Genomic DNA, 11,717 nt, shown 5'->3' on the forward strand with positions numbered 1-11,717 from the left:
TGTTTGATTGCGCAGTAAAGTAGTCATTGAATGCATCAACAAGAGATTTGCCTGTATATTCACGACCATTCTGAATAACCCTCTCCAGTGGTCTACGATCGTCAGTTGAAGGATCCAGCGATCTAACCTTTTTCCAAAGTTTATCCAAACGATTTACCGTGCTTTCAAAATACTTTTCATAATAACTTCGTCTAGCATTTCGAATGTCATTGTTTAATTTATTCCTGTACTTTTTGAAGTCATGAAGTGCAGGAATGCTTCTGGTAGTAATAAACAACTTGTACAGTTTATATTTTTCTCTGATGCGAGCATGTAATTCACGGGTTATCCAGGGTTTTCTTAGTCTTTTATGGGTTTTTCTCTCTTTAAAAGGAAAGTGCTTTTTGTATTTTAAGCAAAATTTCTCTACAAATAGCTGATACGCGCTGTTCGTATCATTTTCCTTATGTATATCGCTCCAATCTGTATTTGATAAGTCGAAGCGGAAACTATCCAGTGCATCGGGTGTTACGAGTTGGTACAATTTCTTAGTCCGAACGGCTTGTTTGGGAATTGATTTCAGGCAAAAGAGGTATATGCCCAAGTGATCACTCAGATCACAGCAAGTAACACCCGAATGTATGTTGGACATGTCTATGTTCGTGACGAACAGGTCCAAAAGTGTTTCAGAAGTTGTTGTGATTCGGGTAGGCGTTTTAGTTGCAATTGTGAATCCGTAGGAGCGCAAAAGAACATTAAAACTAATACTGTTAGTAGACGAGGTGAGCATATCAATATTAAAGTCCCCACTGATTATAGCGTCATACTTATGCATATCAATAAATCTGAGATAACTTTCAAAGAAATCAACGAATGCACACATGTCACCTCTAGGTGGTCTGTAAAACGCTGATACTACCGTATTATTTCCAATTATTGTTGAAACGACTTCTACATCAGCAGAGCAGAAGCAAAATTCTTCTATTGCATCAGATTCAATTTTTTCGTGAATTAAAGTACACACGCCCCCGCCACGACGGCCATCACGGTTGACAGTAAATGTTTTGTAAGGAGTTACATTAAAGCTGTCATTACCATCAAGCCAGGTTTCCGAAATCATTATGACATCAAGTGTAAATCCAAAGTTATCAAGTAGCATCTGAAAGTCATTCGTTGTGTTGCTTATTGAGCGAACATTTAGATGGAAACACTTAATTACGTTCTGTTTAAGCCACTTCTGAGGAACGATGTTATGCACGTCATGGGGTAATAAAGACTGGTCAGCATGAATAAAGCTTGTGGATGCTGCAAGTGAACCAGCTGAAGAAATGGTATTATCTGCAGGCATTACTAAAATTCATGAACAACAGCGAACTACACAAGTGGTAATACTTTATGTCGTTTTGCATTACAGTGAAATTTCGTGCTTTATCACGCCTTTCTTGTACATAAAAGTTACTGGCTAGGTTTCTATTCAAGCACCTTTTAAGAAACAAGATGGAAAAAAGGCCCATGAAAGCTCTACTGAAATATAATATCGTACACTTCACTGCTTTATAGCCCGAGAGGAGTAAGAAAAAAGAAGATGGATTAGAACACAATGGACCTTCCCGTTTCATCCCGACATTACAGCAAGAATACGACTCACCCACATCACAAAGTTCATTCTGTAGTACTCATGAAGAGCTGACCATCTTATCTACGTCCTCCCCACTCTGAATCCTGATTCTTGGTGAGCCATCTGCCTGTCTTGCAAAGATTTTGCCATCGCGCACCCAGACATACTTCCAGTTTACCTCATGCTTACGCGCTGTAGCTCGACCAAGTAATCGCTTCAGTTCGGGACACAGGTGCTCGTTCACGAACAAGGTTGATCGAGCATCGATGCCGACGTCAGCACAATTCAACGTTGCCGTGCGTGCACCATTCAAAAAGCTATCTCGCTTTTGCCTCTGCAGGAACTGCACTACCACATTTTTTTTAGTTGCGTTCTTGGCTGTCGGAACCCAGTGAACACGTGCAATATCACTTGCGAGGAGTGGAACCCCAATATGTTCACCAATTTTGGTGATCACTTCAGTTAGGTCCACAGAGGCACTGTACGGTATACCTTTAATTTCTACGTTGGCTTTCCGAGAGTACTGCTCAGCCTGAAGTATTCGACATTCGTGGTCTTTTGCCTGCTGTAGGAGATCGGAGCACAGTACATGAAGCTTGGCGTTTGCTTCTTTAAGTTCTTTGTTTTCCACTTTGATTTCCTCGTATTCTTTGTTCGCATGAGCCAGGGAAGTCTTGATATCTCTCAACTCTTTGCGGAAATCTCGCTCAATGCTGTCCTTAAAATCTTTAAACTCTGCCCGCAGCTCACGCTTTAGGTCGTCAAACAGTGCTCTGATCTCTTTTGACATCTTAAGTCAACAAATAGCTGGCCAAAATGCAGTACGACAGTGACTGGTGTCGCAGCCCGACAGCGAATCAACAATACAACAAAAGCGCACACACTTTCAATGGCACTTATGGTAGCAGCAGCAGTGGCAGTCTACACGCCTACCTTACGAAATGTATAAGGTATGCAACCAACCTGCAAGTATCAGTAGAACGTCGTTATTCCGTGACCGCTTGCCACCGCTGCCGCTACCAGAGTGAGCGAAGTAGATCCGTTTTCACGCCCACAAGATCAAGATGATAGTGTCCAGAAGATTGCGTCCAGCGACTACAGATGGCAGTGGTAGACAGCAGAAGGCAGCCAGGACACAGGAACAGACGAAGCGTGCGAACTCAGGATCCTTTGGCGGTGTACGAGACGTGCGGAAATCAACAGACCGCTCCACAGGGCTTGTCCCACGTTGAAGCTAGCAGCTCGGTTAACGTGGCGGGCCTGCAAGTATCAGTAGAACGTCGTTATTCCGTGACCGCTTGCCACCGCTGCCGCTACCCGAGTGCGAGGTTGCCGGCCATAGTTGGTGGCCGGCGCTACCAGAGTGCTGAGGTTCGCTAAGCAATGCGAAGCATTGCTTAGCGAACCTCAGGCACATCGGCCGTTTCTATCTATCTATCTATCTATCTATCTATCTATCTATCTATCTATCTATCTATCTATCTATCTATCTATCTATCTAGCCGCCAATGTCTGGGCGCTCTCCTGGTCGTCTCCATAACTTGTACCAAAATAGGCATAGCAGGGGATCAGTGTATGACGAACACGATTCACTGGTCATGACATCAATAACCCACAATGCCTGTCGCGTACGTCATGAAATCCTTTCCCTCAGTCACGTGTGGCACATACCAGCATATCAGAGTTCATGTTATGCGAGTGTGTACCACAGGCGATACAGTCTCAACCAACACAGTAAGAATGAACACACACATTTACACACTAGAAAAGTGATAATAATAATAATTGTTGGGGTTTTATGTCCCATAACCACAATATTTTTTTGAGAGACGCCATAGCGAAGCCCTCTGGAAATTTTGACAACCTGGTATTCTGTAACGTGCACCGAGACCGCACAGTACCCGGGGATCTAGCATTTGCCGCCATCGAAATGCGACCGCCGCGACCGGGATCGAACATGCGACCTTTGGGTCACCAGCCGAGCACTGTAACCGCTACACCACCGAGGCCGAGGCAAGGAATGTGAGGGAGCTGAAGACAGAACACCCCTGGAAGACGCTCAACTATCATCCACTCGTCCACGTGGTCCGCAACGTGGACTATGTGGATTACAAAAAAAACCGTGGTGAATGCTTCTCACACTATATCGGCCGAGAGAACCAGGCCTCTGATCATTACTGGTGACTTCAACATTGACTTATAGAGAACATAGACTAAACAACCCCTGGTCCTTATACTGCGCGAAAGACGGCTTGAATGTGGACAGGGCATCAAAAGGCTTCGCTGCCACGTCCAGGACAAGAGGCATCATAGATCATTTCATCGTAAGAAGCATCCAGGATTTCCACCAGCTCCACGATACCTCGCCGTTCACTACAATTAGACACGCCGGAGCCGTGATCACGAACGGATCCGATAACAAGTCCGGTCCAACTGCTGGTGCTCAATAATAACGGTGATGACGACCTTCTTTGAGAATTGCCAAGTGCCACTTCTACACATACACGCAGGTTTGTGAAACGTGCGTGTGTTCTTCGTCATAGCGGAGAAGTATAAGCATTACCACTCTAACGCAACGGTAACAACTGCAACTGTGACTCTAACCTACGTGCAGTGCGCCTGCGCGTGCCACTCGGCTGCGTACCATATATCTAGGAAAACTTCCCTAAATGAAGCTCAGTTGTGAGTAACGCCTGTCCAGTGCATCTGTGTTCCTGCTTTGTCCTGTTCGCATTCGCGCTACCCAGTATTGAAGAATATAAACACTACAGATCAGCTTACCGCGTCGGGTGTGATAACACGTATGTTGCTGTTGGCATCGTTACGCAACTGTAAACAACTGGTTATAGAATACATATGCGACTCTTCAACATATGAGTGTGCGTATACCACTTCTACATTTCTCTAGTGTAATTTCGTAACGTTTCGCTCAATGTGAGAAATTACGCCACAGACACCATCCCGTGCATGCTTCGCATATAATCGATTCCCATGGTACGTGGGATCTGCCAAATTGTTTTGATCTTTAAATGCGAGCAAAACCAGCGAAAACAAAAACAAAGACACACCAGCGGTGGTGTGTGAGTAAGAGTGCCTTCTTCTTCGTCCTTCTTTTAGGTTTTCGCTCAATTTTCACCCATTAAAACATGGCCCACCGGCCCAGCTTTTTACGCGTTCCCTTTTGGTCAAATTTTGCAGCACCTGCCCCAGCGACAGAGCCCCCTCCACCCGCCAGCGCGCGTTAATGCTCCTTCGCCCATCCGCGTTGGCCAGTACGTTTCATCTCTGCTTGAGGCGCACCCGCCTGTAGCCTTCGTATACTTTCAATCGCACATAGAACATACAAACCCCGGGTCGCTGCTATCGATTTGGACTTGACACACGACACGACGGCGACGCCAAAGGGCGTCAGGCCTGCGCGGAGCACGCAGCAATATCACAACGAAAGCTTTGTAGAGTTTCTTTATACAGAACATTCGGTCAACGGCAATGTGCATCTAGTGGTCACATAATTCCTATCACCATAAAAAATAACAAGTGTTTGCGTGACACGCCCTGGTGACGCCTATGGAGTAATACGGTTACGGAGCGCCAGAGCCTGGTGGATTGTGGATTTTTTGGTAGGCGAAAGAGGTATACAACGCTAGGGGATGCTCGACAAGCATGAAATGAGGCACAACGGCTCGTCCCATTTGGAAGCAACGTTTCGGTCTTTAGTGCATCTTAAGTAGGGCTTTATGCTTCGAGCCGTGTTAGGGGTAGTGCAAGAGGCCCTCGGATACGGGAGCATGGTTGCAATAGACCTATTTGACTGATGTGAGGAGAAAAGCAGCGTTACACTGCATATCGCAATTGCTTATCGTAATTTTTCGTTCTTCCTGCAGATACTATCCCAGTAATTGCAGAGGTGCTAGTCTACGCAAACAAGACTGGAAGATGTGGTGTCTTCAGATCACGCCTGCTTTTCCCTGGTATGTTCCGACAGTAGCAATCTTATTATCTTTACTCTTGGGGTAACTAAGAGATCACAAGTGCAGTACTCTTGAATTGGATCGCGAAATCATGTTTTATGACCATTGCTATGAATAATGCCTCGTGATAACCGCGTCACGTCGCAGCAAATCTGCCCACTAAATGAAATGTTGGCGCTGATATTAGTAGTGAGACAGAACTGCGCCGATTCGATGCGAACTGAGAACGCTGGAAATGACAGTGCGTTCATTACTTAGCCCTAAATTTGCGTGTTTCAGCCCGAAAGTGGACTGCTTATAATTCCATCATTATTACGAGAACTGCTATTTGGAAGAAGTGAAAGAAATTTACTCTACATTCTGGCAGTGGCAGCCTCGCCATACATGTTTCAGCAACACATCAAACTGAATGTTTTTCAAAAGCCTAAAATACCCCTTTCCAAAACGAAATCGTGAACACGGATTTTTGTTGGCTCCAGATATATTTCAAGTCAGTCGATTTTGCATCACTTTAAGTCTCCACGTTCCCACGAAGTATTTGTTTTTTTTTTCTATTTATACGGAGAAAGAATACGGAAAATAAAGCGAACAGCCCACCAGCATAGGAGCTACTTTCTTAGAAAGACATGCGTGAAGGTTTGCAAAAGTAATTTGATTTTTGTCACAGTGGGAAATTGCAGCATGCTAACGCATTTGCCTGTTGCCGTTGGAATTCAAATAACCATTGAGTCCACTCTACCTTTTTATATATTCATGTGGATTTGTTCACCGTTGCTATCGACGCCACGCAAACTTTGGCATATATGTGGGGCTTTGAGTGGAGCTTCACCAGGTGTTTACATAAGGCGATCTACTTCGGCTTTTCCGTGAAAGTTTTCGATCTGGTGGCTGTGCACGCGTACTGTAGCTACCGCGAATCTTGTGGTTGGCCAGTAGGTTTGCTATGTAAGGTTTGTCGGGTGCTAAAACCATGACATGATTATGAGGCACGCCGTAGTGCAGGGCTCCCCAAACTTTGACCATCCGGTCTTCTTTGACGTGCACTGACATCGCAGAGCACACAAGCCTCTAGAATTTCGCCTTGCTCGAAAGGTGACCACTGAGGCCGGGATCCAACCCGCTACCTTCGAGTTAGCAGCCGAGCGCTGCGAGCCCTGTACCACCGCGGCGGTTCAGGAGCAAGCAAACTTTATGCGATATTCAACGCTCTGCTGAATAAATACAATGTATTCCGGCCGGTCTTCTCCTACAGTAGCGATATGCGGTGGCGACAATGTCAGTGATAGGTATTCTCTTCATTCAAGTGTCATGGAACATCTAGCTGTTAGGTTTCTGATGCTTGTGAACAGCTGGAGGTAGCTCGCGTGCTGCACCAGGCAAACTAGTCACCTTCCCTGCATATTGCAAGAACAGTATCCGAAATTCAAGCGCAATGCCGTGGCTTGAGCTAGCTCTCTTCCTTTAATCCATTAAAGGATAGATTTTTTCTTTGCAAAGTACAGCATGTACTTGGCCACAGGGAAAGTGAGGGGAAACCTCTGAATATTTTTACTACGAAAGAAAAAACAGCTTTCGCCGTTTTTGTTCTCCAGGTAATTATTTGCCCAGCTGCAAGCACTATTCTTCAGTCGTCCATATTATTGCTGAGCTGGCGTGATGCCCGACGGAAGCGTTCAAATGCTATGTATACATGTTTAATCAGCTCAAGTGGCGTAAAGTGCAAAAATATCTACTACTGAAACCGTGCCGCTCCGCTCCGGCTACCAGTAATGTGAAGCCCCAATGGTCTATCTCGGGAGATAATTACTACCGTAAGGTTATCCACATGTACACCTATCTTATGACTCGCTTTTTAAACGCCTCTGAAATTAAAAACGTTGCTGGAAATTGGTAACTGTGTGCAAGTGTTATGGCCACTGGCTAAGCGTATGCACACGGGGGGCATATATTTATTAAAACAACAGTGTTAAAGAGTTCGTTTCGCAGAAATTCAGGTATCGGGGTCGGCGAAAAATCAGCGTTGTCTGTGAGCGAAAATTCGAGGTATATGCAAATAAAGAAATAATAAAATATCTTCGCTTCAAGTAGGACCGGAGATTTAAACCTGCGATTTCTGGCTCCGTGGCGCGATTTGTTTAGCCACTCGGCCACCGCGCGTACATCCACTAGAATACTAACGGCTATCTATTTATATTCACCATTTAGCGTTGGTGGTACGCACATCTCTGAGGTTCTTCAGCGGCTTCTTCACCCGCGAGATGGCGCAAAAGGCCCACGGGCGCTCTTTAAACGGCATAGCCCCGCCGTTTGGCTGTGCTTCTTGACGCCGGATGGATATTGGAGCTGGAGGGCGTCCGCACTTCGGCTTTCCTTGCGGCATGGTTTAGGCCTCCACCGAGAAGCGAAGTCAGGCCAGCAATTGGGAAGGCGATACGAACACGGTCCGATTACACGATCGCGTTTAACTCTCGAAAGCGAAGCTCAAGCGTCCTTCAAGTCTATTTTATATTTATTCTATGGGTCCAGCAGCAAGTAAGTCAATGCTGAAAGCCACTGTTTATAAGGTTCAATATTGGGATAGGTGGTTCAACAAGATTAAGACTACAGCAGTGAAGAAATCTCGCCGCTCAAGAATCTGTAGGCATGCTGTGTTCGCTTCCTACTTGCTGTGTCGGTGCCTAATCATTCTTGCACGTGGTTCTTTGCGGAGTAGTCTTAAGCATAGTTCATGCACATATAAGCGAAAAATAGTAACTTGCTTATGCGTTTTCAATGTACAAAACCGTCCCACTGATGTGATTTAAAGTGCGGGCACGGGACCGAGAAAAGCACGAGGAAGCGCGCAGACTGGCAACAGAGTATTTGTTGAAAGGAACCAAGTGTGCATACGCACATAGCGACAACATGCTTAGAGACAATACGCTTGCAAGCTGCTCGCACCCTTGGATGATTACAAAGGCCTAGAATATCTCCCCAAGACGTCTATCACGACAGCGTTTATGGCGGCTGTCGTCATACAAGATGGGGGTGCATCCATAGCTGGCACAGTATCAGGCGAGATTGCTCCCAGTACTAATTATTAATGAATCAACATGTCCTCGAAACCAGCCATTGATACACTGACCAGTCTTTCCCACACACATCCTCCAGCATGAACATTTATTGCGGCAGTGTGCTTGTGAGACAGACAGAGCAGTGCCTCAGTGAGCGGCTGTGAGAAATGTTATTTCGTTAAAAACTGGTGAATTTTCTATGAGGAGGCTTCCTGCTAGTAATTGGGGCAGATAAACCTCACACTTCTACAGATTGTAGACGCTCCGTAGTAATCGTGAATTATCGTCGTTCGTAGGCGATTCAGCATGATCATTTTCTTTTACCTAAGTATTATCAGCTGCGCAACAGCATTTCCGACGATGTGTTGTGAAATAACTGGTATCAATTTGTCGCCATTTGTCATATTATGCAACGCTCAATAAAACGTTAAATATGAGTTAGCACCTCTAAATTTGTCGCTTCTGCTTACATAATTACTGCATATAAATGTAAAAACTGGCACGCATATTTAGGATCTATTTTTATTGCGATATAAGTTATATGGACACTCTCGGTGGGTTTTTGCCATTGCCGTCGTCGTCATGTCCTCTACAAAGTCCACACTGATAACATCACCCGCACATCGTACGTTCCACGCGCTGGCGCTGGGGATGAAGGCGGCTGAAGCAAAGGGGAAACGAGCCGCCCGCCTCCATCGCACGAAGGGCACATGCGATAATATCGTCCTGTGTGCGAGGCCTACCTTTGATGGCTGTTCGAGCAAACTGGAAACATCTAGCCCGTTTTTTTCATCAGGCGATAAAGAATGAAGGGGTGCCGCTAGCGGTGGAGAGCAGGGCTGGGCAGCATCGCTGCAGAAGAGTATCGCGGTAGTGCCTTAGGGATACTCTTTAGTATCATTATTTCTGTATCGAAGACACATTTGAAAAATGTACTTATTAGTGAAATACCTTTAAGATGTATCGAATATATCGCGATACTGTACAAGACACGGCTACCTCGCTACTTGTTTGTCGGAAATGAGCTGACCTGTTTCTTAGGAGGAAAGGAAGACTTTCTTTAATATGCCAAGCAAAGGCTGGTCGCCGACATAGTGGAAGGCGGCGAATGGTTCCCTACACGCACAGAATGGCTCATGTTGGGAAGCGCCCGGCGCTGTGGCGGCAGGATCGCGGAGGCAGTATTGTCATGCTCTGCCGACGAATGTCTTAGTCTTTCGAGGCAGCTCCCACACCCCTATCTTCTTCGGGTGGCAAGTGATTTCGTGAGTCTTGTGGTGTGGCCGAGCGGACGTTGTCTAACGTCCACTCAGCCTCATCACATATTGCTGTTATGGTATTTGCCTATAAGTGCAACAGCCATCACAGCAATGCAGATCTTGTGTCTAGAATAAATGCATACTTTTTCTTGATTCACTGGTGTTCGTTAGTGATTCGAGCGATATGCTTGACTTGCAAGTTTCAATACGGTGCAACATTAATCGCAATATTATCACGCGCCTAATGAATGCCTCGGCGGAGCATCAGTATTTGCGAAAACAAACAAGCATTCCAGTATTTGTATTTTTGTGTTTGTACTGCTGGTATCTGTATTCCGGAATGCTTTTTTCTTTTCTTGCATATGTTTTTCGGAAATATCCAATTACCCCAAAGACAAATGTATCGCAGTATCTTTACTTCAGGCTTCCAGTGCATGTATTTCGATATCTGTATTCCGTAATACTATTCTGAGTATCTCTGCCCAGCCCTGGTCAAGAGTAGGGGAAGGGTAGGTTGGTGCGGCGTCGCTGGAGCAACACATGCGAACTTTGATCATAGGGGCATGGTCACGCTGGAAAGTATAGCCGTCTACTGATTTCTGTCGAGATAGCGAGCGCTGGCACACTCGCTATCTCGACAGACATCAGTAGGCGGCTCGTATACCCTTTTACGTGTGTGGTCTCGTCATTTACTTCGTGTTGAGACGACAAACAGCATGAAAACCACTTCGCTCCCTGGAGCGGCCGCATTCTCTTACAATAGCGTTTTGTAGACTCACGCGAGATCGGACCCAAAGGAGTTAGCTGTTAGTGTTACTTCGTATAACATTATAATATGTTGCTATCGCGTTCATTCCTTCAACCTTGCGGCGAAACTGTGATTTTTATAATCGTTAATATTTGGGCGCCTACAATTTGTATTTAAATGTTGGTCGTACAAACAGAAACAACCTATGCCTGCGAGGTAAATTATTTATTCACGTAATAAAATTTCTCATTTGCAGGTGAACACCCGTGGTACGATTTGAGAGTAAAGAATTCTTCTATTCTGGCCGGCCCATTAGTTGATTGTTCAAACTACTTCATTAACGCTCACGCTAAAGCAACAAGCAAGATCGTCCAAATGAAAGGCTCGAAAAGCGCGGCTCCAGCAAAACGACTTTATCATCCATGGTGCCAACGCCTACTTCGGCGACCCTCTGTACTTCAGCCGCACCCTGTGAAAGGAGCTGAACATTTATGAGCATACAAGCGAAATATGAGCCGAGCACAGTGCGCAACTTCCCCTAACCTACATTTCAGAACACTTGTGAATAAGTTCGGTATTACAGCTGTTGGTTTAAAAGTGCTCACGAATTATTCTGTTAGCACCATAAGACACGTATGTTTGCAATATATTTGTTATTCAACAAAGAAACACACACGTGGCAATGAAAGAATCACATATTCACGCATAATAGAAGCCGCGTCTTTCTGTCAGCGACACGTTCTAGAGCAGTGGTTCTCAAATGCGGTTCCGCAGAATCCAGGGGTGTCCGCGGAGACCCATTTAAATAAAAGCCACGCACTTCACACGCCATTCTGTGTTGTTACACCCTTTCCCCCCTCCTCTTTCTTTCTCTCACTGCAAAGGGTCTCTCATATATTTCACCGGTTTAGAAGGAGTCCCGAAAATTCATGGCTGAGAAACACTGTTCTAGATCCTAGTCTCCGATAAACACTATGGAGCATTGTTCCGATTAACGATATACGAAATAAAAAGACGAAACACAAGAACAGCACACAAAGCATGCGTGGACTCTCAACTTAATTTTTATGCAGAAAATCACGACAGAAG

General features: G+C 45.4%; 1 protein-coding gene across 1 annotated transcript in view; it reads left to right on the plus strand.

Moving 5' to 3' along the window:
* LOC119373908 (uncharacterized) overlaps nucleotides 1-11,479 on the plus strand; it is a 44,164-nt gene extending 32,685 nt beyond the window's left edge. The window contains exons 4-5 of the mRNA XM_037643973.2: nucleotides 5,482-5,568; nucleotides 10,885-11,479. Of these exons, the coding sequence (XP_037499901.1) occupies nucleotides 5,482-5,568; nucleotides 10,885-11,123 (326 nt within the window). The 3' untranslated portion in view covers nucleotides 11,124-11,479. The remainder of the gene's footprint in view (nucleotides 1-5,481; nucleotides 5,569-10,884) is intronic.
* Nucleotides 11,480-11,717: the final 238 nt, after the last annotated feature.

Source organism: Rhipicephalus sanguineus, chromosome 11 (genome assembly GCF_013339695.2).
Source record: "Rhipicephalus sanguineus isolate Rsan-2018 chromosome 11, BIME_Rsan_1.4, whole genome shotgun sequence".
Lineage (NCBI taxonomy): Eukaryota > Metazoa > Arthropoda > Arachnida > Ixodida > Ixodidae > Rhipicephalus > Rhipicephalus sanguineus.